The 27,351-nt window shown below is 44.9% G+C and overlaps 1 protein-coding gene across 2 annotated transcripts; it reads left to right on the forward strand.

Moving 5' to 3' along the window:
• The first annotated feature begins 1,706 nt into the window (after nucleotides 1-1,706).
• Nucleotides 1,707-27,262, forward strand: wrap53 (WD repeat containing, antisense to TP53). 2 transcript variants are annotated; one of them, XM_083788504.1, is made up of 12 exons: nucleotides 1,707-1,896; nucleotides 5,151-5,579; nucleotides 5,610-5,825; nucleotides 6,381-6,723; nucleotides 6,974-7,066; nucleotides 9,843-9,951; nucleotides 11,596-11,684; nucleotides 17,048-17,271; nucleotides 21,049-21,263; nucleotides 23,390-23,493; nucleotides 25,082-25,225; nucleotides 26,893-27,262. In XM_083788504.1, the coding sequence occupies exons 2-12, from the start codon at nucleotides 5,369-5,371 to the stop codon at nucleotides 27,134-27,136; spliced, it is 1,992 nt and encodes a 663-aa protein (XP_083644630.1). In that variant the 5' UTR covers nucleotides 1,707-1,896; nucleotides 5,151-5,368; the 3' UTR covers nucleotides 27,137-27,262. The 2 variants fall into 2 exon arrangements, with proteins under 2 accessions (XP_083644630.1, XP_083644629.1); XM_083788503.1 differs by having other exon boundaries at nucleotides 5,151-5,825.
• Nucleotides 27,263-27,351: the final 89 nt, after the last annotated feature.

The following is a 27,351-nucleotide window of genomic DNA, read 5'->3' on the forward strand; positions in this document are numbered from 1 at the left end:
CTTGTAGGTCTGCTATTTTTGAAAAATCGAAGAGCGACTGACATTTTTAGAATCTGATCTCAGGTCAGAATGGGTTAATCAGACCAGTGTGTGTCCCAGTGGAAACCTTGTATGAATCTGATCTCAGGTCAGAATGGGTTAGAGGAGCTGTTTGAGGACGAGGACGAAGAGCTCCTAAAGACTACGACCACTAGAACCAGTGACCTGTCCGTTGCTGAACGAGTCCGCAAAGAGATTGAGATCTACAAGAGTCTGCCTTCAATCCCGTCAGGGCAAGACCCTGTAGCCTGGTGGTGGTTGAGGAGGGACAGTCTCCCTATACTGTCTGCACTTTCTAACGCATATCTGTGCGTACAGGCCTCGTCAACACCGCCGGAGAGGGCTTTCTCGCGAACGGGACATGAGATTAGTCAGGAGAGGTGTCTCTGCGTTTCGCCGGAGAACACAAATATGGTCATATTTCTGCAAAATAATTGCTGTTTGAAGCTGGATACTGCTGCCTCAGAATTTATACTATGAACCTTTATGTAAATATTTAAGTATACTTCAAACGGTATACTGTAACATGTTAAGTTCAAATATGCCTTTAAAGTCATTTTAATTGTAATTTGTAATTTTGTGCATTTTCTTCTTTTTTTTTTGCATTCAAAGTTAACGGTTCTGTCACTGTTCAGTCACTGCACAAGAAGTGCTGGTTTGCCACGGGATAAAAACCCAAACCATAATAGCCAACCCTTGTCCCAATGCCCAACGGCCATCTCAACACTGCCAGCATTTCAAATAGCTTTCAAGAAGCTATTCTGCCCTGGCCCCCGGCCCCCCACAACAACATCCACACAGGTTAAACCCACCCCACCCCAAACACACAACATACTCCTCAATTGCAGCAATTACACCTACTCTTTGTTCTGTTAATTTTAACTTCCATTTCATAATGGAAGTTAATGGAGCTCTGATGGGGCTGACAGTTCTGTTTGTCTTTTACTTAAAAAAATAAAATCCCCCGCACCCCCTTTCCCCCCTCACTGTATATGTTTTTCCCTTGATACTTTCTTAGTTTCTTTATATGATTTCCTATTTTTTGTTTTAGAAGTATGCACGTCTCTAAATGTTCTGATGACACGGTGTCGTCCACACTGACAGTTTTTGTATTGACTTTGAAATGTATGCATTCTGCATATATATAATACACTTTATTATATATAATAAATGTATGCATTCTGCATATATATAATACACTTTTCAATTCAATTTGCCTTGACCAATGACTGTGGTGACTGTATTTTCAATAAAACATTTGTAATGGTGGTCTGGTTCTGACATGAATCTTTGCATTTGATTGGTATAGTAGGCTAGATAAGTCTTAAGATGGCTGTTGAATTGTTAATACAGTACGTTGATGAATTGAACAAGGTGGACCCTCTTGTAAACAAGTGACAAGTGTAATGCTTTATTGGGTCGTCCACTCACAGTTAACAGTCTTTGTATTGAGTTTGTGCTTGAAATGTACTGTACTTCTGCAAACTGTTAATACATATTTCAATCAATCGGTCCTGTAACGGCAGGGTTCGATTTGATTTGTAAAACAAATGGGAGCAATGCCCCGAGCTGAACAGAAGGTGGCGGTAGTGCAACAACGCTGGACGAGGGGGGAAAGAAGACAAGCAACTCTCGCGATATGTATGTAACCAGAAAAGCATGGCAGCCACGAGTGTTTACATACAACTTTTCATAATGAGTTGGTGAAGACAATTGAATAACTTTGTCGTATCGGAAAGAAGGATTTCAAAAGAGGTTCGGGTCTGAAAACCCGGACTCATTGGCTAACGGAACCCCCCCCACACACACACGTCGCTGAAGACAGAAGCCGGGTCAACACAACCACCACACAGACAGGTTAGCAGCAGGTTGCTAGCCTAGCTTCATTGGGTTGTTTTGTTAAGGTCTCTGTTTAGTGTTTATGTTTCTGGAAAGAAGAGTGCATTTTCTCACGTGTCGACATTACATGTACAATTTAATAAGCACGTCATCTACAACTTTTAACCGGGTATTTAAACTTAACTGGTTCTTAAGCACACGTTCTTATAGCCCTCCAAGCAGAACCCAATGGTATGGTACTGAAGTTTCTGACATTTTTGACGACCCAGACCATGGGGTCCTGTTCCAGCAGTACCCTGCCACCTGGTACGCGGACATAATAAAACATAAACACCGTGAATACGGCCTGTCTGCGCTCTTTTACGGCTTTTTTCCCTCTGAGGGCTTCTGAATCTGTGAACTTTAAGTACCTATACATACCGCTGCGAATATCTCCTGTGGCGCGGATTGATTGATTGATTGAAATATTTATTAACAGTTTGTAGAATTTACAGTACATTTTAAGCACAAACTCAATACAAAGACTGTCAACTGTGAGTGGACGACCCAATTAAGCATTACACTTGTTTACAACAGGGTCCACATTGTTCAATTCATCAAAACATTTAAAGACATAAAGACATTTAGAGACATACAAATAGACATTTCTATGTAGCTAAAGTACAGAACAGGAATTCATCATATGGGAAGCAAAAAAGGGAAAAGATACAATATACAGTGAGGGAAAATGGGGGTGGGGGGGATTCAGATTTTACAGAGGCCAGTTTCGAATTGCAGCCATCCGTAGGTGCCCTTTGAGAGCGGTTTTGAAGGAGTCAAGGGATTCACATGTCTTAATGACTGTTGGTAGGGCGTTCCACATTTTGGTGGCATAGGAGCGAAAAGAATTTAGTCCCTTGTTTGTGCCGAATCTGGGTTGTACATGGTTTGTTGCACTCCCTCTGGTGTTGTGGGTGTGGACTTAGTTTACATTAAGGAAGTATTTAGACAGGTACATGGGTATCTTGGTGGTGTATCGAATCTTGTGGACCAGACCCATTGCAAGATGCTGTACTCTGTCGTCGACCCTAAGCCATCCTAGCCTGTCAAAGTGGGCAGGGGTGAGGTGGGTTCGGGGGGTGAGGCCAAGTAGGAGCCTGACCAGTTTGTTTTGGGAGGTCTGGAGCCTTGTTTTAAGGGCCTTTGAGGTGCTGTGGTACCAAGAGGTGGATGCATAGTCAAAGAAACCTTGTACGAGGGCTCCTGTTAAGGTCTTCAAGGTGTTTTTGCTGACCAGTGAGGAGATCCTGTAAAGGAATCTTGTTCTTTGATTGACTTTTTTGATTACGTTGGTGGCCATTTTATCACCGGAAAGATTGGCCTCCAGGATGGAACCTACTAGGTAGGTAATTTCATCTTTTCGTGTGATAATATTGTCACCCACTCTAACCAAGAAGCCATCTGCCTTGCTGAGTTTACTATTTGATCCGAAGAGGATGGATTCAGTTTTTCCCAGGTGTAAGGATAGTTTGTTATCAGCGAGCCAGGTGCAGATTCTACCGAGTTCAGAGCTGAGGGTCTTTTCAACCTGCAGTTTGTTCCTGTCCGAGACCAGCAGTGCTGAGTCATCTGCGAACAGGAACAAGTTGCAGTCACAAGCTGAAGTCATGTCGTTAACATAAATTAGGAACAGTAAAGGCCCTAGTATGCTTCCTTGTGGGACGCCACAGCTCACTGGGAGGGGAGGGGACAGTGTTCCGTTCACCTCCACCATCTGTTCTCTCCCCTCCAGGTAGGATTGCATCCAGCTCACTGATGTGCTATCAAAACCAATAGCTTTAAGCTTGTTAACCAGTATGGAGTGGTTCACGGTGTCAAAAGCCTTTTGGAGGTCCAGCATGACCATGCCGCAGTATTTTCCAGCATCCACCTCGTGTTTGATGTGATCGCTCAAATAGAGGAGGCATGTGTCAGTGGAGTGGGATGTTCTGAAACCAGATTGGAACTCGTACAGCAATTTATTAGAGGCAAGATACTTTTCAACCTGTTCATAGACTATTTTTTCCATCACTTTCGAGATGGAGCTTAGAATAGAAATAGGGCGGTAGTTGCCGGGTTCTAATTTACTCCCTTTTTTGTACAAGGGGGTTACTTTGGCGGAAGCCCGTATTTTAATTTCTTTGTTTGACTGATTTGGTCGCTTTGATTCTTCTCTTCCTTCCTTGTTTATTGACACCTCATTGTACCGCCTATCTGGCTAGCTAGTGGCGCTATAGCTATGACAGAGCAGATCAGAGGCAGGGACGTAGTCGACACAAGCCAAACGCATACCGGGAGGCGGTACAATAAACGGTAAATAAACAAGAAGAATCAAAGCGACCAAATCGGTCAAACAAAGATTAAAAATACTTAACGGCTTCCGCGCCACAGGAGATATTCGCAGCTCTATGTATAGGTACTTATAGTTCACGAATTCAGAATAACTCAAACCAAAAAAGGCCGTCGGACGCCGCAGATACGATGTTAGCGTGCATATTTATGTCCGCGTTCCAAAATTCCCATACGAAAATATAAATATGGACAGGGAGCCTACACAAAACGACATCCAAATTTCAGAAAAGCTTTATGGAGGGTTCCGAGAGGGGCTACCTTGATTGATTGAATGCAATATTAAATGTTAACAGTTTGTGTGTAGGAAAAGTCACAGTAAGATACAGTTCAAAGCAAGGTCTGCTAAGAGGATTTATAACCCAAGAAGAAGCACAATGGCTTGTTTTCCATTGGGGTCCTTCATGTTCAATTCATCTTTATATGTTCAAAAAGAGAAAAATATTGTATATTGCCATATTTACTACTAATTATTGAAAATGTAAAAGAAGGCATTGTGACAAAAGGAAGACTGGTTGAGAATGGTTATTTGCTTGTCATGAATGTGTCTGAACCAGTGGTGGAAAGTAACTTAAGTACATTTACTCAAGTACTGTACTAGTAACCTTTTGAGGTATTTGTAGTTTACTAGAGTATTTTCAATTTCCAATACTTTTACTTCTACTCCACTACATCTCAGAGGCAAATATTGTACTTTTGTTGATTATTACAAAACATACATTATCCACTTCAGCCCAAAATATTTCAATTTGTATACATTTGAAAACCTGAAATGGGACATTCTGCCTAAAGAGTACTTTCTAGTCTTTACTTTTGGTACTTTTAAGTTCATTTTGATGTAAAACAATTGAGTGCTTTTAACACCACTGCTCTGAACACCGTGTGCCTCTCTGCTCTGCTCTCAGGCCAGCCAGCGTGTGCTGTGATGTCCCCGTCCTCCAGCAGACTCAAACACCCACCCTGCAAGAAGAAGAAGCACTACCCCAGTAGCACCTATCTCACCCACGTCTGACCCAGAAGGGACTCGCGACCAAAATCCAACACTTGGGCGGGGGGGGCGACGTGAGGCGGGGACTGAGAAAGGAAGAGAGAGGCGGGGCGGGGCGGGGCAGGGCGGGCAGACATGTCGAATACAGCGGGCGCGAGTGGTGGAAGTGAAACAGACTTAAGCCAGGATGGTGGAGGTGGAGGTGAAGTAGGCTTAGGACAGGCTGGTGAAGTAGGCTTAGGACAGGGTGCTGAAGTTGAAGTGGCCTTAGGACAAGCGGGTGGGTGTGTAACAGTCTTGGGACAGGGTGGTGAAGTTGAAGTGGCCTTAGGACAAGCGGGTGGGTGTGTAACAGTCTTAGGACAGGCTGGTGGAGGTGTAGCAGTCGTGGGAGAGGACGCGGAGGCAGAGGGCAATGTCACCCAAACGGTGTCACCCGAGGGCGAGAACTCGACGCTGGGATTCGAGGAAGGAGCCCCACCGTCCATCAAGCGGCCCAGGCTGAGCAAAGAGGGGCCGGGTGCCGAGGCGTCGGCACCACCGGGGCAGCGCCCTGGACCGCTGCTGGGAGACGGAGCGCCATTTGCTCAAGGTGTGGTGCAAGGCTCTAGCTGTTGTCGTCATGCATAACATAAGAGGCCTCGGTGTGGCCATTTGAACACCTGATCACGAATCATGCATTTATATAGATAGGCAAATACTTTTTCACTGCTATCTACGTTTATAAATGTAGCTAGGCTTATCGTTTGTATCACATCTGTAACTGGTTGTAATGATAGCTAAGGGGTCTGAGCTAATGCGACTGAATACTGTGCTCATAACAAAAGCCCCCACCTTCCTGAATAACCCGGAAAGGAAACGAGGGAGCGGACGGGTGGCATTCCTTAGGTGTGCTTATGCTGCCACCTAGCGGCAGCAATAAGTTAAAGAATGGCTTGACCTACTGTTATTTTGCCCATTCCTTGTTCCAATCCTCGGCTACCTGCCTGTACCTATTTATTTGCTCACATTTTGGCAATGTGTATGCCGTTTTATATCGTAAAGTCTTTAGTGATGTCAATTGTCAATTGCCTGGAACAACGGTGTGTGTACAATGTGTGTATGAAAGGCAACATAATAATTGATTATGATGATTCAAATGTTGTAGCTGAGGAGGAGGCATTCAGCGGCGTGGTGAAAGACGGTGTTTCAAGTGGAGGAGGCGAACCACAGTCGCATCTGAACGGAGATGGAGGCCACGGCGGTGACCATGACGCTTCTCCAGTTGGAGGCCACGGCGGTGACCGTGATGCTTCTCCAGTTGGAGGCCATGGCGGTGACCATGACGCTTCTCCCGTCGGAGGCCATGGCGGTGACCACGATGCTTCTCCAGTTGGAGGCCATGGCGGTGACCACGATGCTTCTCCACACGGAGGGGAGGAGACGGAGGACCCCCTCCTGGAGGGGCAGGAGAGTAACCAGTCGGCTGACGTCCCAGGGCAAGGCCAGCAGTAAGTGAAGGGGGATGAGTAACAATACTTTTATCCTCTGTAACCCGAGATGGTAGTTATTAGTTAACTAAACTTATGTCGGGACTCGGAAGTGAGATTATTTTCTGCAGGTTTTAATCGCGAAAATCCAGAGATTTATTGTTCTATTCACTGTTCAAATTGTTCAAATACGTCCTGAAGACGAGTTGAATACGAGCTTCTTTACACTCTGTGACCGAGGCCTTTTGTTCCCCTTCTGACTGTTCTGCAGCCCACTAGACTTCAGCCAGAGCCCACAGATGCTGACTGGTTCATGGGCAGAGTACTCCAAACTCCAAGAGAATTTTCTGAAGGGCTGCAAATGGTAACCCCTTAATTTAAATATTAACATAAACATGTCATTTGGGGATGATCACTATGTGCTGTACTGTGAATAACAAAAATACCTGATCTACAAGCTAACAATGCCTTATGATGTGTTGTGAGCTTGTTGATCTGCTATTTTCTTTTAAGTGTTTTTTCAAAATGTCACCTATGCCCAAAATGGGGGCACCCGGTTGAATGGTTTGGGAAAATCCCTAAACCTGGTGGTGTTTGTGCCATGATCCGTTTCGCTTCATTCAACAAAAAGTATTAAGCACTAACTGTTCAGAGCGTTTTAAGATTTAAGGCCTGAGATTATACTTGCCACGTCACTGTGTGTAGCCACGAGGGGCTTGCACAACAGCGGACGTGTACATAGTTATGCTTCTGCCACAATGTGCACGCGTTCCACATTAAAACACAAGCACCGGATGGCGACACAAACTTGATAGTTCCACTATCCATGCTGCCCGCAGGCCCTGCACTTTTCACTTTCATATCTTCTGATGGTAAACCAATGTCTTTCCAAGAATATAGGGTAGACTAACTTTATCACATTCTGACCTGAGATCAGATTCTAAAAATGTCTATTACATCCTGACAGTTTCATTATTAACCCATTCTGACCTGAGATCAGATTCTAAAAGTGTCTTAGATTTTTCAAAAATAGCAGACCTACAAGCTCGTATCGCGCCACTCGGTGGCGCGATATGAGCTTGTAGATCTGCTATTTTTAAATAGCTAAAGCATAACATGATGCTGACACCAAAATGGGTGCCCGGTCAGAATGGGTTATTTTTCCCTAAGGGGAAGTTGCAGTAAACTCTCATCGTCATCAGAAATGGCAACAGAAAAAAAGAGACCTCATAATGGAAATCTAAGAGATTATAGACATGAAAGACCTTTTTTAGAGAGTCCAGACGGTGCTAAAAAAAAAACAATAACAACCTAAAAACAGTCCCGGTGGATTGATTGAACGAACGTCCCTCTGCCTGATCAAGCCAGCCAGAGGAGGAGTTGCACAGTACATTGGGTTGCCTTTATGGGCTTTTAACGACGAGTTATAAAGATGCGGGCAGAGACGGATTGCCTCACACAACCTCTCGTCAGACAGTGTCCATGTGCAGCCAGTCACACCACACTCCAGTATGACCGTGCATGAAGAATGCGTTGTCATCAAATCTGATCTGCACATGAACATAAAGTAGAGATGAAAGTTACTATAGGCCATGGGTCTTCAACGGGGTCCGGGACCCCTAGGGGGGGGCTCCTCCGAATTACTGCAGGGGGGCGCTGCCAAATCCTTGTCATAGGATTTATTTTTATTTTTTAGATTAACCCATTCTGACCTGAGATCAGATTCATACGAGTTTTCCACTGGACACACACTGGTCTGATTAACCCATTCTGACCTGAGATCAGATTCAAAAAATGTCAGTAGTTCTTCGATTTTTCAAAAAATAGCAGACCTACAAGCTCGTATCGCGCCACTCGGTGGCGCGATATGAGCTTGTAGATCTGCTATTTTTCAATAGCTAAAGCATGACATGATGCCAACACCAAAATGGGTGCCCGGTCAGAATGGGTTTTAAGCATTTGAACCCTATAGCACCTATTCTGAGGAGAGCTTTAGCCAAAATAGCAGACCTGCAAGCTCACAACGCCTGCAAGCAAGGCATTGTGACTGAACTTGTAGAGCGGCTATTTTTGGCAAAGAGGTTTTGGGTAGAGGGAGGGAAGTACATTAGAGTGAAAGGTGAAGTATTGAGGGTTTAAGCGGTTGGATGTCTGAAGAAAATGTGAAAATACACATTAACATGAATCCACTGTCAGACGAGTTTTCGAAGCTATCTTTACTTCATCTCGCTTTATATACTGTAGGGGGGGGAACGTCGAAGACCCCTCCTATATGCTATTCATATGACAACAAACTTGATTTTCAGAGTGCACAATTGGAACCAAATGGACTCGTAACGGTCCATTTGGTTCCATTTGTCCACTCAGGGTTTTTAAATGGACCCGTAATGGTCCATTTGGTTCCATTTGTGCACTCTCAGGGTTTTTAGAACCCGCTCTAGTACTGTTTCCCAAAACGTGTCAGGACCCATTTCTGGGTCGCAGACCAATTTTTAAGGACACGACTCGAGTAGAAATCCCATAATCCCATTTCCTACATTAAAATAAAAAACAAAATAAATAAAAATAATTATATATATATATATATATATATATATATATTATTATATATTTTTTAAATAATTGTATACATTTTAAAACCAAGAAATCCCATAAATATACATAATAAGAAGTAGTGAAAATACCTGATCTACAAGCTTGTGCGCCTGTGGATCTGCTATTTTCACTATAGTTTGGGTCTCGGGCAAACGTCAAATCTTATACTAAAGTGGATGTGTCGGGGCATAATGTGGCCCTAATGCTGCTATAACCCATTCTGACCGGGCACCCATTTTGGTGTCGGCATCATGTTATGCTTTAGCTATTTAAAAATAGCAGATCTACAAGCTCGTATCGCGCCACCGAGTGGCGCGATACGAGCTTGTAGGTCTGCTATTTTTTGAAAAATCGAAGAGCGACTGACATTTTTAGAATCTGATCTCGGGTCAGAATGGGTTCATCAGACCAGTGTGTGTCCGGCGGAAACCTCGTATGAATCTGATCTCAGGTCAGAATGGGATAACATAAAACCAGAGAAGGCGAATGTCGTCTTGTCATTTATTGATGCGTGGTCTCTGTCTCTCTCTCTCTCTCTCTCTCAGGGCTCCTGACGGTTCCTGCATCCTGACCAACAGTGCAGACAACGTGCTGCGCGTCTACAACATCCCCGCGGAGCTCTACAGCTACAACTGGGACTCGCTCACCGAGATGGTGAGCGCCGCGCCGGCAAAATAATAGTTTTTCTTCTCCCACTGGGGGCTGTGCCGTGAGGAGGAGAAGAAGAAGATGGAATGATGTGTTATTGATCCGGCGTTCATTTTGGTTCAGATATTGATTCCAAAGCTCCTCGAGACGGGTTAAAATTGGATAACGATGATGGAGCGGTGCAAAACGTCAAGTTGGTGCTCTCCGTCTGCTGGGGGGGTTTCATCGGGTGACTCGAGCCGTTATTGCGGTTTAACCCATTCTGACCTGAGATCAGATTCATACGAGGTTTCCGCCGGACACACACTGGTCTGATGAACCCATTCTGACCTGAGATCAGATTCTAAAAATGTCAGTCGTTCTTCGATTTTTTTCAAAAATAGCAGACCTACAAGCTCATATCGCGCCACTCGGTGGCGCGATATGAGCTTGTAGATCTGCTATTTTTAAATAGCTAAAGCATAACATGACGCTAACACCAAAATGGGTTCCCGTTCAGAATGGGTTAAATTAAATTTCAGCTCTTGAGTCTGTTTACTCAGCCCGCTAATGTGTCTGAACTTCTCTGAAGCATTGAGCGTCAACGGGACAAAACACACTTAGAGAGCTGCCTTTGACTTTATGACAATTTATTTGACAAGTTGACGGCATCCCACACTATTTACAATTAAGGCATTTAGGCAGCCCCCTCTTATCCAGAACGATTTACAAAGTGCACCGCCCGTTACGCGACCAACAACTCGTGAAGTGGTCAATTAAATAGAGTGCTGGGAAAACGATAAAATGCAACAAAGCAACCAGTAGAGCAGTAGAACTGGTAGACGTCAAAACCTAGCGTCTCCGTCGTCTAAACAACATATCTGTGAATTGGCCATCCAGCATACATCCATCTATACATCTATCATACACCATCAGTGAACAAAGGATGTTCATTTTGAAGATGCGCGCGCATCCACTTACACTCTATGGGCTGCTTAAATGAATGTCGTTTCTGGTGAAAACAAGGTTTTTCAACGGCCGACAGCAAATGTACAGAAAACTGTTGGAACCTGCCATCTCCAATTCTCCATATGTCAACTTTGTATGTTTTCTTTAGTTTTTTTTTGTAAATTAATCTACAAGCTTGAAGAGCTTCGTAGTTGTATAGAGGGTATGCGCATGCATAAAGTGAATGGCAGATCGAGTGGGCATAGTGAGTGACAAAGTGAATTTAACGTTGTTTAAAGTCATTTAATGCAATCAAATATGTCTTTTCTGTTTGGATGTACGGGCTGTCAAGGCCAGAAAGTAGTTTTTTCCCCACTCGGTAGGCATCCCCGCATGATGATGTCACACGCTGCGCATATACCCTCCATTGCTATTTTTATTTTTGGAAAAGCAATTCCAGCTAAAGTTAGTGCTTGCGTGTGTTTTATTGTGTTGTATTTTTCTTGTTATTGAACCAATTATGGAAAGTATTAACACGAGCTTGTGACTAAACAATAACTAGTCTAACTAGTAAAATGGATCCATTGAAACACGGGTTCCTTCCCCCATTTTCTGAGAAGTAACTGTTGGACATACTGGTATTAGAGAGACCTGTAATGTTGTAACTTGTAACGTAATGGTTTGCATCCCTTCCATTCCCTCCCCTCTCCTCCTGGTGGGCAGAGTCCTGTGTTGAGAATGGCTGAGGGAGACACCATCTACGACTACTGTTGGTACCCCAAGATGAACTCCCTGGATCCTGAGTCCTGCTTGTGAGTCCAAGAAGCCCTTTTATCACACTGACAGTCTGACACACACACACACACACGGAGGTACCTTCCGATTCAGAGGGCTACCATTCGATTTCCCCCTCACCGTGTGACTAATAAACAAAGTGCTTTCTAATGATCCGTAATAAAACCAGATTAATTTACCTTCCATTATCCTCTTATTACACTACAAGCAACAACAACAAAACATTAAGCAGCTTTTTTTGATGACCTTTGTATCGGCAATTATGCAGCTTATAAGTAAAATATACACTAAATGAGATCTTATGTTTTTCAAATTGATGAGAACTTTTAAATCAGTCGAAACATCAGTTATCGGTGGTCCAAATTTGTAATCGGCATTGGCCGCCAACACACGGGTTGGGGGCTCTAGATAGTATTCATAGTGTTTATCTTTGTCATGCTGGACTTTCTACACCCCACAATACTGTCGGAGGTTTAGACAGACGGGAGGCAAACGCCATGCGCGCCTTAAATAAAGTCATGTTTGCCAAAACGACTCGTTTGTGTGTGTGTGTGTGTGCACATGCTCGACTACGACAGCGTCGCCGCCGCCGTGCGTTCCCTGTGCGTTCCCCGTGCACTCGAGTCGTCCTTGAGCGTCGGAAGTCGGAGCAGAGGAAGAGGCTGTGTGTGTACAGTATGTGTGAGTCGGTGCTTGATCCGTGCAGCTTTTGTGTTGGGGTTGTGAGAGCCGTCTGCCATGCGTGTGAGAGATAGACTGTTTAAAACGTGTTTGTCTTCTCATTAGAAGTGAAGCGTTGGCTCCTCTGCTGCCTTGTGCGTCTGTCGCGGCCCAGCGAAGCTGTTCCAGAGCCGCTGCAGCGCTCTACTCAGCCAACTACCAGCACTCCAGACGGACGCCTTAACCCATTCTGACCTGAGATCAGATTCATACGGAGGTTTCCGCCGGACACACGCTGGTCTGACGAACCCATTCTGACCTGAGATCAGATTCTAAAAATGTCAGTCGTTATCTTCGATTTTTCAAAAATAGCAGACCTACAAGCTCGTATCGCGCCACTCGGTGGCGCGATATGAGCTTGTAGATCTGCTATTTTTCAATAGATAAAGCATAACATGATGCTGACACCAAAATGGGTGCCCGTTCAGAATGGGTTAAGAGCCTTATGATTCCCAGACTTGGGGTGGTGGGGGGGGGGGGGGGGGGGGTTCTCTTTTCATCTGTCTCTCTCTCTCCGTCTTGCTGTGTGAGTGTGTGTGTGTGTGTGTGAGAGGCAGCATCCATGCCGCGGCGGCTATATAAAACGCCGTGATTATGACATCGGGCTGTGTTTTTGTGCGTGTGCACCGAGGCACGACCGACGACGATCGGTGACACAACCGTTACCGTGGAGAACGAACGCCTGTCGTTACCGTGGCAACAAAAGGCTTGGTTGGGGGCCCCCGCTAACGAGTTGAGGGCTGGCCGCCAGCCAGCAGCGTGCACGCCCCCACACACTCCCATCATCCCACCTCCCTATCCCGTACCCTCCTCCTTAACGGCCTCCCACCGTTCCCTCTGATCAGGGCCCAGCGTGGGCAGCGCTCCACCACCCCGCCATCAAGCAGCCCCTTCCTGGGTCGAGAGGACAGGAGGGTGGGGGTCAGGGGGTTGGAGGTCCTTTATAGCATGACAGTTGTGTAAACATAGAGGAGGTGATTAATGCATGGGAAGAGCCACTTAGGCCCTTAACGCGTGTTCGTCTGTCTGATGGTGTGTGTGTGTGTGTGTGTGTCTTTGTTTTACTATACTGAGGCCAAAAGTCCTCACAAGTATAGTACATTTCAGTGGTGTAAAAGCAGAGGTTCCCAAACCGGTGCCGGTTGTCCCACCAGTACGTACACAAGAAGGGAATGCCACGTTTTCCTGACCGCCACTAGAATTCTCCAAATAGCTCCCAGGCAAGCCCCAGGTCATCGTGACATAAGCCCCCATATATGGTACCCAGGTCATTGTGACATCACGGGACATCATCAGAGATGGGATATATAGTAAATGCGACCTGCTGTTGCAGTTAACCCATTCTGTGACCGGGCACCCATTTTGGTGTTGGCATCATGTTATGCTTTTAGCTATTGAAAAATAGCAGATCTACAAGCTCATATCGCGCCACTGAGTGGCGCGATACGAGCTTGTAGGTCTGCTATTTTTTGAAAAATCGAAGAACGACTGACATTTCTAGAATCTGATCTCGGGTCAGAATGGGTTAATCAGACCAGTGTGTGTCCATGTGGAAACCTCGTATGAATCTGATCTCAGGTCAGAATGGGTCAAGCCCATATATGGATACATGTCAGAACCTGTTCCGAGTGACATTCCATATGTTGATCCTTCCCCATCCATCATTCCTCTTCGATGTCTCCCTTTTTGACTGACACCTGTCCATTCGAACTCTAGACGGGCCTGCCCCCAAAGTTATTATTGCAGTCGCAACCCGGCAGCCGGCGAAAACTAGAGTTCTCAACAGGGCCGAAAATTAAGGCCCGGCCCTACCTGGGCCCTCATCGAACCCTGTACACTCAAGAGAATGCCCCCGCTGCCACCCTTAGATCTCCATATACTGTATGGAGCTGACCTGTTCTGACGACATTCCATTATGTTGATCTGACCTCATCAAACCCTGTGCACCCTGTGCAATGTGATATAATAATATAGCAGCAGGTAGGCTAGTCAACTGTCTTCTGTAGGTTAGGTTTTGGTACGATGATGCGTACCGCATGCCCCGCCCCCTCATGCCGGTCCGCGGACACTTTATGAACTGTCAGAAAATAGTGATAAAAGTGATAATAGAAAGGTTGGGAAACCCCTGGTGTAAAGTACTGTGCTTACTGGAGTATACTTCTACTCCACTACATCTCAGAGGCAGATATTGCACCTTTACTCCAATACAATTATTTGAAAACTTTTAGTTGCTGTGTAGATTTAGATTATTATTACTAAAAAATATACATTAACCACTTCAGCTATATATATTTTTTTTTGGCCATTTGAAATAGCCGATCTACAAGCTCACTATGCAACACATGGCACAAAACATAATAAAAAAAAATTATGGCATTGATAAAATTGCCAATGTCCTAAAATGTTGGATTTCTTCACAACAAGTATAGAGGAAGTTATGCGGAAACGCCTAACTGAGTGGCAAAAAGCTACTTTCTGGCCTCGACAGCCCACACACCTACACAGAAAACTGAGAAAAGTCATATTTGATTGCATGAAATGACTTTAAACAACATTAAATTCACTCAATTTGCCACTCGGTCTGCCATTCACTTTCTGCACGCGCATACCCTGGGGCCTCCATAGTAAAAACAAGCCGAGCTGCTATACCTCACTGTCTCTGTAATGAGGATGAGAACGTTCCTTAGAAGCTGACAGTAGTGTGTGCCTTTCATCCTTATCGGATCAGTACCACACTTCAGGCAGTCCTTCCTTTTTTAGGACAAAGAAAGCCAGGCTTTTGGACGGGCCCAGGCAGAAGAGATATCCAGGAGCCAAACTTGTCTGTAAAATAGGCGGTGCTGTTTGTTGTGTGATTCATGTTGAGATAATGGCTTGCGGTGAGTGAGAGAGACTTGTGGTCGCAAATGTACAATAAGTCGCTATCTCTCCACCCTTCTCTCTCTCTCTCTCTGCTCTTTCATTCTCTCCTTTTCACTTGCCCTCTTCCTCTCACTCTTCTAGCCTCTCGCTACTGGATCTTTTCATCTGCCAGAAGTGATGTGTTTGTTGCTGCTTCCTCCCGCAGAGTAGGGAAGAAGGAAGCCGCCGCGCTTGCTGTAGTAGCTCTGCTAAGTTGTGTGCTGTGAGTTCTGGGCCGGGCTCCAAGCTAGCAGCAGTCTAGCATTATAATTGGGCATTTCCCTCTCTGCAACTGGAACAAAGCCGGGTGCTCAGAGAGAGGCCCCCGCGACAGAACACACGGCCGGCGTCGGTGGGGTCTAATTTATTTTTGTCTAATTGAGCCGCAAGTGATGTTTCGCTTTCTGTTTTGTTCAACGCCAAACAATTGGGGGAACTAAAAAGTCATGCCTCTGTATTTGTGGCCCGAGTTGAATCGATAAAGAGGGAGAGAGCCGTGGCCGCGGTCGTCTCTATAATGGATGCTGTGCCGATAGAGATGCTTTCTGGGCACCAGCAAAGGCTTCAGATGTGTGTTGTTGTCGTTTTATTGATCTCGGTGCTCCGTTGCATCCAGATGGATAAGGTGCCAATTGCTTTGGAGCGAGGGAAATTGCATTTCTTTCTTAATGTGTTACTATTACGGTGCTGAACGTCATCCCGGGCAACCTCTCTGTAATGAGTTTCGGTCTCGCCCGTCAGAGTACAGGTGTGGTGGAAAACAAACAGGGTTTTAACCTTTTCTTTATTGCACCAGGCGATGATTTCACGAACAAAACGGCGGATTATGTGTCCTCCTGTCCCCCTGTCTTCACTGCACTCACACACACACACACACACACACACACACACACTGCTTCCTCACTTTGTATTTGTTGACGTGTGTGCGTGACTGCGTGCGACTGTGAGTGCACAAGTGTGATTTAATGCGTTTTAATGCCCGCCAGCTGTGACATAAATTGCCATCCAGGATTGATAAACACGTGCACGTCACATTGTGTATTAGCAGTGGTGGAACTTAACCCATTCTGACCTGAGATCAGATTCATACGAGGTTTCCACTGGACACACACTGGTTTGATTAACCCATTCTGACCTGAGATCAGATTCTAAAAATAGCAGACCTACAAGCTCGTATCGCGCCATTCAGTGATTTCACTCAAAAAACCTTAGGTTTCGTTTTTGGCTGTGGGACCCAGCCTTTCGTCCAATCAGGATAGAGAGTCAAAAACGAAACCTAAGGTTTTTTGACCCCCAGGGGTTTTGATTGATTGATTGAAATATTTATTAACAGTTTGCAGAATTTACAGTACATTTCAAGCACAAACTCAATACAAAGACTGTTAACTGTGAGTGGACGACCCAATTAAGCATTACACTTGTTTACAACAGGGTCCACATTAACTGGGGACAGGGAGGAACTCCTTATATGGCTATAGTAGGGAGGATTATCACAACAAAACAAAAAAATAAGTGATATCTGAATTAAGTGAAATCACTGAATATACCTTTAAGTAAATGTACTTAGTTATTCAATTCAATTCAATCTTTATTTGCAGACTCGGGGGGGGGGGGGGGGGGGGGGGGGGGGGGAATCCATATCACAGTATACAAAACACTTTTGAAATCCTGTCTCCTCTCTATTCTCAGCACTCTCACAGTCTATGTCTCTCTCTCTCTCTCTCCATTCTCTCCTCTGTCCCCGTCTCAACCCCCTCAGCCTGGCCAGTAGCAGCCGTGACACCCCGGTGCACGTCTGGGACGCCTTCTACGGCGAGGTGCGCGCCAGCTTCCGGCCCTACAACCACCTGGACCAGATGACGGCGGCCCACTCCCTGCGCTTCTCCCCCGACGGCTCGCAGCTCTACTGCGGCTTCGACAAGATGGTCAGGGTCTTCCACACGGAGCGGCCCGGCAGGGACTGCGAGGAGAGACCCACCATAGGTGAGCGGTGGTGCCGTCGCGACAGCTGCAGCCACAGGACCACACACCGGTGTGTCCAAGTGACCTTATTATCCACGGTGTGCGCTTCATTCATTCAGTGACCGCCCAGGCGCCCACCATTTTCCAAAGCATATTATTACCGAGGTTTGTTGAGATTTTCAAGGTAGACTATTGGATTCCATTCATTTCAGTATGTTTTTTTTTTTTAACACATTTAGGCCTGACGTCGAAATAAAAAAAAAACGTTCACTCTGAAAGAATATATATTCAAAAGATTTGTGCCGCATTTTTATGATTTTTCAAAAATAGTAGACCTACAAGCTCGTATTATCACATAATGTTTAAAACGCCAAAAGGGGTTCGCGCCCAAAATGGGTTAAATAAACGAGAAGAAACTTTGCTCGAGATAGGAAGTCTGTTACTTTTTGTGAAAAGTTTTATGGTAGCTGAAAGTAGGATTGATTTGAAAAGTTTTAGTCGAAGTTACTTCTTAGACACGGCAGAAATATCAGCACGAGAAGCTAGGGAAAATTTGGAATTACACCAACATCTAACAAACGGTGTTATGCTTCGGAATGTCATCGGCAATAATGTAAGATATTTTCAGCACACGTATCGTCCTTTTGATAAGACCATAGAAATCATAACCCACATGGCAAGTCATTGTGAGCGGTGACAAGATGCAGAATTAATCCCCGTTTCTTTCAACTGCATGATGAGTAACAGATGGAGAGTCTCCGTGTGGGTGTGTGGCATATCTCAGAACATTTCATTCTCACGAGGACTGTCCCATAACTTTGCTACGGCAAGAAAGTGTGCCTCTAGTTCAGTCTAGTCTTAACAACAGACACCGTGTTGGAGTTCTAGCTTCAGAAAGTTGCGCTCTCTGAAATGCAATATATGCTGCATCCTGCCAAGACTCAACCTATAGATGTCACATTTTACAAAGAGGATTGTGGGGGAGGAAGCGAAAGAAGAAATGCCAAATGGTAACAATACCAAAACGTCATAATTGTAAGCGCTTCACGTAGTGCATAGAAAAGCACTGTAAAAAATGCAATCCATTATCATAATAAAAATAAAGATCACAAGAAGTGAGGTGCGCCCCCACTGTGGCTGCCACATGCTGAAAGCAAACATTAACCCATTCTGACCGGGCACCCATTTTGGTGTTGGCATCATGTTATGCTTTAGCTATTGAAAAATAGCAGATCTACAAGCTCATATCGCGCCACCGAGTGGCGCGATACGAGCTTGTAGGTCTGCTATTTTTTGAAAAATCTAAGAACGACTGACATTTTTAGAATCTGATCTCAGGTCAGAATGGGTTAAAAGTCCATAGACTTGGCTGCCACAGGATGTCACCACGTGCTGGACGGTCATAAAAGTCGATAGACTTGGCCTGTCTGTATTGCCTGAGTTATATACCTAGTTCATTGTCGGTGTCGCACACTGAAAATAGTGAGCTACAAGCTCACACAGCGCATGAGTCCATGTGTGTATACTCTCAGACCCCTTTTCCACCGGTTGGTTCCCAGTGGGAACCGGTTCAGTTCTTTTTGGTTTTTAGTCCATGAGCCAGAGGTCCAACATTTGTGGACGAACTATACACTATATTAAATTGTTTATAGGATCAATACAAGTAAATAAATACATGATAACCCTTCCACAGTAGTAGCTTTTTCATATTTTCGATTATTTTGCATATTTTCCTACATAATGCCTCCTTTGCATATAAAAAAATGTAAAATTTGTAATACAATAAATCATTGTCTTCGTGTAAGTACTCAATTGGGGAAGTTTCATGGTGATAATCTAATATAGGTATGGTTTTGCCCACTCAATTCATAATTAACGTTTCAATTTTGGAGCTCTGGCTCATGGACTAAAAACCAAAAAGAACTGAACCGGTTCCCATTGGGAACCAACCGGTGGAAAAGGGGCCTCAGAGTTAGGGCCGATTCATACTCCTATTTTAGAGCCGAATAAAAGTCGATTCGGCTCTGTAGAGCCTACAATTTGACGTCATTTGAGGTTCGGGGGGGGGGGGGGGGGGGGGTTGGTACCGTCCTAAAGTCGGCTCTTCGGTGCTACTGAAAATGTCTGACGAGCCGAAATGATTTCGGCACTACAGCGCCGAAACAGCTGTAAAATAGGAGTATGAATCGGCCCTTACTGATCAGAAAGTATTTTATTATCATTGCACCAAAGTGCAACAAAATTAGGTGGCAGCTCTCAGACTGCGTTAAAATGACAAGGGACTTGAAACAAAATGTGAAGCTCAATATAAAAAACGGGTTTAAACGGATTAAAAACTATGATAAACGACACATTGCATATCATCAGGCTGTTATCAAATTTGCACAAAGTCTCAGTCTAACTGGCTCTGCATCAATGTAATAAACATAATATGCAACTGTGACCCAACGTGAGTCATGATGTCATAAGTTTTGCGGATTCACCGTTTTGCCTGTTTACACGGAGAAGGGATAAAACGGCCTTCTCAAAGATTTCCACTCTGGAAGGTGGTTTCACTTTGTTGCGTTTTTTCACCTCCTGAAAACACCACTCTCATGTAAAAAGGACATCAGCAAACGATACTTTATTTTGCCGTTTTTATATTAACACCATTCTCGTGTAAAGACCACCTAAGATGTCCCCGAGAGACGGAAGAGGGCCTGCAATTATTATTATTTTTTGTTGGAGGGGGGGTTGCAGTATTTATGACACCCCGAAGCCCCTTTCTTTCTCCTATACACTGCAACTGGCCAAACACAGCGAAATGCCCTAGCTCAGCACTAACTTAACGGGACAGCGGTAAAAAGACTCCAGCACATTCTCTGTTCTTCCTGAGTGTCCTCGGGGAATATTATGCAGCATCTTTTGTTGCCTTTTTCAGTGCAGTGGTATTTGTTTTCCTGGTCAGTGATGCCACGAGTGATTAATTTGTCACACAAATAATTGCAATTAACGATTTAATTGTGTTTTTGGCATTGAACATTGGGACATAAATTAAATAAATGCATTTGTTTGGCATTTAGGCATCGTAAACGTCGTGAAAGTTGCACAGGGCTGGCGTGAGAAATAAATTAAATATACAAGGAAATGACTGTCATATATTTAATATCTTTCTGTGTGTAAAACAATTGGTGGAAATAGCTGATTTACAAGCTCACAACGCGTTGCGCCGTGACACATTGTGAGCTTGAAGATCAGCTATTTCCAAAAGTGCATTATGAACATTTTTCAACAAGGAAATGATCATGACGATTATGTAAATGTAAATTAACTTTGATTTAGATTATGTTTTACTTACTTACTCAGCGATACGAACATTTTAGGCAGTATTGGCAGCTTTTCCGATGCTGGTATTGAAACAACCCGCACACTGTCTTCAAATGCAGTGAACTTTTAACCCATTTTGGGGCGGGAACCCCTTTTGGTGTTAGCATTATGTTATGCTTTAGCTATTGAAAAATAGCAGATCTACAAGCTCATAGCACGCCACCGAGTGGCGTGCTACGAGCTTGTAGGTCTGCTATTTTTGAAAAATATTTAGAATCTGATCTCAGGTCAAAATGGGTTTATAGGGAAACAGCAACGTTTCAGCCTATGCGGCCTTCATCGGGGCTATCTTTATCGTTGCTGTTGGTTCACTGCATTTGAAGACATTGTGCGGGTGTTTGTACCTTTCAGGACAAACTAAAACATGAAACTTTGGTTGAAAAAACCCAAAACTAAGTAAGTAAATGTACTTATAACTCCACCTCTCCTCAGTGAAGGGCCAGGAGGGACAGAACGGGATCATCTCCTGCTTCGCCTTCAGTCCCTGCATGTCGGTGTACGCCTGTGGCTCCTACTCGCGCAGCGCCGGCCTCTACTCCTGTGAGGACGGCGCCCTGCTGGCGCTGCTGCCCACGCGCCACAACGGGGGCCTCACCCACCTGTTCTTCTCCCCCGACGGGAACTACCTGTACACCGGAGGACGCAAGGTGAGAGACTGGAGCACGCACGCACACACACACAGTCTCTCCCACAGCACGCACGCACGCACACCGTCTCTCTCCCACAGCATGCACGCACACTGTCTCTCTCCCACATTTATTACAGTTTATTACAAGGTAAAAGACTGGAGCACGCACACCGTCTCTCTCCCACAGCATGCACGCACACTGTCTCTCTCCCACATTTATTACAGTTTATTACAAGGTAAAAGACTGGAGCACGCACACCGTCTCTCTCCCACAGCACGCACGCACACACACTGTCTCTCTCCCACAGCACGCACGCACGCACACACACACACACGCACGCACCGTCTCTCTCTCCCACATTTATTACAGTTTGACCTGAGATCAGATTCTAAAAAAATGTCTTCTACATCCTGACAGTTTTCTGAAAAAGCTATGTTTCTATGTCAGTCGTTCTTCGATTTTTCAAAAATAGCAGACCTACAAGCTTGTAGCGCGCCACCGAGTGGCGCGCTACGAGCTTGTAGATCTGCTATTTTTCAATAGCTAAAGCATAACACAATGCTAACACCAAAAGGGGTTCCCGCCCCAAAATGGGTTAAACACACCGTCTCTCTCCCACATTTATTACAGTTTAGAAATATTGATATTCTAGGTTTTGTGTCGTTTCCAGTTTGGTGTTTGATTTCAGTTTAGTTTTAGTTGGTTTTACGCATGCATGAATCATTTTAGATTTAGGAATTGTCTGTTTTCTTTAAGGGGTCAAGTTCAAATTGTATTTGTCTGTTTGTTTGTTTTTCCTTCCGCCAAAAAATGCAGTTCTGGCTTAACTGTGAAAGTCAGTTTTCTTGGCAATATGGTAGAGGAGGCGAAGCCCACAACCATTGGCCAAAGGGTGGCGCTATAGCACTCAATTGAAAATGCAAACTTTGAACAGGCATAGCTCATGAACCGTTTGACCGTCGGCAATAATATACGTCGATACATATACTGTATGTTTCCTCACGATGAACAAACATTTTTATAGCGCTTTTCTATCTACGGGCTTACTCAAAGCACTTACAATGGTCCATTAACTTATACATTGGGAGGTGAAGCAGCGAACAGTTGACGCCAGCGACTGTGTGTGAATGTGGGAAGTGAGGACACTTCCCACATTCACACCCCACAGCATGTTAACTTTCCAGGAAGATTAAAGGCTGTAGTTTCTAGGATTCCCCCTTGATGATGTCATTGGTAGGCAGGTTTCTGAACTGTCCTCAGCCCACCAATGAGACGAAGAGTGAGTAGATTGGAAATGGTTACAGCCTTTTAAGAGACTTTAGGATATCTTGGGAAAAAAACGATATAAAAATTGCATGTATGCATTCATTACTTTATTATTAATTATTAATGAGAATTAGCGAGGACCAATTATATGAAGATAAAGGTTTAAAGAGGATGAAGCGCTCCTTTTTAATAAGCCTGTTACTGAAGTAATTGGTACTGATACTGTGTGGGATTTGGGTTACATAATTCTAATTATGTAATCTTGATATTAAAGTGCTAGGTTGGCATGTCTAGACCCTTGTGTCTGCAAAAGAACACTAGTTGTCCTTGAGTGCCCCCTCCCCCCCACCCCCCCCCCCACACACACACCCAATAAGAAGATGCGTTATTAGAGCAGCCTTATGCTTTGAATGTTCTTTTATACTCGTCATTAACCCATTCTGACCGGGCACCCATTTTGGTGTCAGCATCATGTTATGCTTTAGCTATTGAAAAATAGCAGACCTACAAGCTCGTATCGCGCCACTCGGTGGCGCGATATGAGCTTGTAGGTCTGCTATTTTGTAGGTCTGAGCTTTTGAAAAATCGAAGAACGACTGACATTTTTAGAATCTGATCTCAGGTCAGAATGGGTTAATCAGACCAGCGTGTGTCCAGCGGAAACCTCGTATGAATCTGATCTCAGGTCAGAATGTGTTAAAATCCACCCGTCTACTAAAGCACCGTGCCAATCTGTCGGGTAGAAGGAAACTTCCCAAGCTGTGAGCATGTCTGGGGCAAACGAACGGGTAAATGAATATCACCACTTAGCCTCGTCATTATTCTAACCTTGGGAGCACAAGGAAAATCTCATGAATTATTTTGACCCCATGTCTTAGGACCCAGAAATCGTGTGCTGGGACCTGAGGGAGCCGGGCCAAGTGCTGTTCACTCTACGGAGGAAGGTGGCCACCAACCAGCGCATCTATTTCGACCTGGACCCGTGAGTTGACCGTAGCTAGTTGTCCTATATAGCTCAGTGATTCTCCGCCTCTTGAATAGGCTCTGTGCATTGCACGCACGCCATTTTGGAAAAGAACTTGGGCCCCTTCCCTGCTTCCTGTTCCTTCACAGGTTTTACCGCTGATACTAATGAAGGCTCTGTTCCATTCTGGTCAAACAGAGTCAGGGTGCTGCTATTATGTGTGTGTTGGCTCACTAGAAACACTGCTCGCTCTCAAAGTGTCCTTTAAGTGGGTTCCAAATGGTCCTGTGGCAGGTGTGTAACTCTGAGAGTGTACGGGGTCCGTTTGGTTCTATTTGCACACTCCTTTTATTGAGGTCCTTGAAATTAAAACGTTTGAGAACCACTGCACACTAAATTGAACAGAGCTTTAATTAGTATCATCGGTAACACCTGTGAAGAAAGTAGGGAAGCGGCCCGGAAGTAGGAAGAGTTATTCTGTGTGCACAGAGCCCATTTAGACCACACACACAGTTTGATATGCATTAGGCCACAGGATACTTTTTACCTTTCTTTTTGATTGGTGCAACCACTCCAAGGGACAGCAATGTCCGTGACTATGTGGCTATGCGTGTGGCTCTTAGAGTATATGAATAGAGAAGACACCCGAGTTCTCCTTCCATCCACTTGCATTAAGTTGCTCAAAAGCGCATGAGGCGATTTCACTCCTCCTTCCTGGTAGGAACAGAGTGCATTCTGGGACGGATTTTTTCCTCTGGGTGCCTTCTCTATTCATATATATACTCTAAGGTGTGGCTATGTGACTATGAGTACCAGTAGGGGCGCTGTTGTGCTAGAAACAGAGAGAGATAGTGTTGCACTGTTGCCTAGTGCTAATTACAGAGAGAGAGGCGAGGGGAGAGGGATGTTGCACCACTCAGTTCACACAGGTGTGATGATTTTCCCCTCTTTTTGACTCAAAGTGCTCTGATTTGCCGGTTATGTGGAGTGTGAGGTAAGAGTCCACAAATCCCATACATAGGCAGCAGATGTCACTGTTTTGCCCGTTTTCATTGCAGTTCAAAAGGCTTCACAGACAGAGAAATTCCCAGACCACAGAAAATCCACCGAATGTTCAAAGTTCAGGTTTCTTTTTAGTGTAATTGAGGTCATAAAAACCTAAAAGAAAAACGGAAAAAATAAATGAAAATTAATGTCATGAAAACTTTTTACCCATTCTGACCGGGCACCCATTTTGGTGTCAGCATCACCGAGTGGCGCGATACGAGCTTGTAGGTCTGCTATTTTTTGAAAAATCGAAGAGCGACTGACATTTTTAGAATCTGATCTCAGGTCAGAATGGGTTCATCAGACCAGTGTGTGTCCGGCGGAAACCTCGTATGAATCTGATCTCAGGTCAGAATGGGTTAATTTCTGTTTTGGGTCACAACCTGAAACGCTGACCTAGCTCACATCCATGACCAGAAAGACAAACTCAACAAATCTTAACCCAAATCTTGTATGCCTGGCAAAAACTATTTTCAGACGGGGGTCCGTGATCATGTGAGGGTCCTTGACATGGAAACGTTCTTGAACCGCCTTGTCCTTTGTGTTAATGTGCACGCAGGTCGGGCCGCTATCTGCTGAGCGGGGGCACGGAGGGAGTGGTGTCCGTGTGGGACACCCAGACGGCGCCCACCGATGGCGGTGAGATGCTACTACAACCACAGCTCCAGTTCCAGGCCCACAGAGACTGCACCAATGGCATCAGGTTAGAGTTCAGATGAGTTTGGGGGATTTCTATAACGTCACACCATGGAAGCAAGTGTTGCCTAGCAACGGGAAGCTAAAAGAAGCTAACATACAGTAAATATAATAGTATTAACCCATTCTGACCTGAGATCAGATTCATACGCGGTTTCCACTGGACACACACTGGTTCTGATTAACCCATTCTGACCTGAGATCAGATTCTAGAAATGTCAGTCGCTCTTCGATTTTTCAAAAATAGCAGACCTACAAGCTCGTATCGCGCCACTCGGTGGCGCGATATGAGCTTGTAGATCTGCTATTTTTCAATAGCTAAAGCATAACATGATGCTGACACCAAAATGGGTGCCCGGTCAGAATGGGTTAATTCTCGATTAATGGAAATCAAGCAAAGGTTGCTCGTCTTTGCACAGGCAGGTTTAAAGCGCTATATTAGAGATATCTCGACATTGGCATATACAGTATTGTGTTAAGATGAAAAAACAGGTGACTCAATTCCCAAAATTACACACACAGGGGCCGACCAATTAATTTTGGGCCAAAATTAAAACTATGCATATGATTACTCAACATAGGTTTATTTTGTCCACTGGGACCGGAGTTTACTGAAAGTAGGTAGAATAAAAAAGATTAAGTTGATGCCATTTGCTAAGAAAAAAAGCAGGCAAAAACAAAATATATAGACTCAAACTGCTCAAATCAAACTTATCTCCATCGTCTTGGGGGAGTCTCCGACTGTCTACACGAAACGTCGACTTTCAGACCCAACAATTATACCCAGCCAATGCCGGGTATACCAGAATCTCAACACTCTGATTGTAGGGTAAGGGAGATTGGCATCATGTCTCTTCACGACACATTGTCAGCCAAATAAGCCCAGCAACACCAGGCTATAATATATATATGAATGTATGTATGTTACCATCTATGTCTGTTTGTAGTTAAAGTGTGATTGCTGCCTCAGTTTCTGGCTTTTGTGTGATCATCCCCCCCCCCCCCCCCACCACCACCACCACCACCCGCCACCCATCTGGCATGAAGAGACGTGAGAAGAGAACTGCAATCTGTGGATGCTCGCCAGTCCCATATGTCAGAGTTTTAAACATTGATATCTTTCACTATACAGCCCGGGCGCATTTTTTATCAGCCGTCTCGCTTTGTAGCCTGCAGCTGCTCTTTAATGTTTTCCACACTGGGCGTTTTATCTCTTATTCATTTATTCCTCGTTTCACCATCCATTCTCTCTCTCCGTTAACCCGTTCAAACCGGGAAAGCGTCTTATGTTTGTCATTTTTTAGATTTTAACCATATTTCATACTTTGGCTGTTCAAAAATAGCAGATCGATAAATAGCAAGCTCATAGCGCGGAAATGTGTGCAAATCTTTGAACGTGTGTGTGTGTGTGTGTGTGTGTGTGTGTGTGTGTGTGTGTGTGTCTTTGCTTCTGGGGGTCCCTGGAACAAAATATTTTGAGATGGGATGGGGGGGGGTACCAAATACGTATAATTATGGCAGTCCTTGACATAAAATGGTTTGAGCACCACTGATATATAAACATTTCAGAAAACAGTTTGGAAAGATATTTGTAGAATTGGCCTCAGGTCTAAATTGGTTAATAGTATCTCTCTTTCTCTCTCTTCTCTCTCTCTCTCTCTCTCTCCCACCCAGTATCCATCCTTTCATGCCGTTGCTGGCGACGTCCAGCGGTCAGCGGCAGTTCTCGGGGCCCGGAGACAGCGACAGTGACTCGGCGTCCGACGAGGGCGAGGAGGGGGGCGGCGAAGCGGTGTTGTCCTCCTCCTCGTCGCCGGGGGGCGACAACGGCCTCAGCCTGTGGTGGGCCGGTCCACTCGGTGGTTCTGACGCAGCGGAGGAGTCGTCGGACCGCGACATGCCGGCCGTGGAGGCCTAGAGTACACCGTTCTGACCTCCACCACCCCACCTACCCGTCCAACCGCAACGGAACCAAACGCAGCTAGAACCAGCCGCGTGACGATGATGTGTGCTTTGAGAATATTTAGGATTGACGACACGGCTAACAGGTGATTGGCCGACTATAAAGGCCTATTCATGCTCCAGTTTTAGGTGATAAGGTGACCACCCAAAACTACAATATGTCACCGTTCA

The sequence above is a fragment of the Protomyctophum parallelum genome (genome assembly GCF_964188405.1).
Source record: "Protomyctophum parallelum genome assembly, chromosome: 18".
Classification (NCBI taxonomy): Eukaryota; Metazoa; Chordata; class Actinopteri; order Myctophiformes; family Myctophidae; genus Protomyctophum; species Protomyctophum parallelum.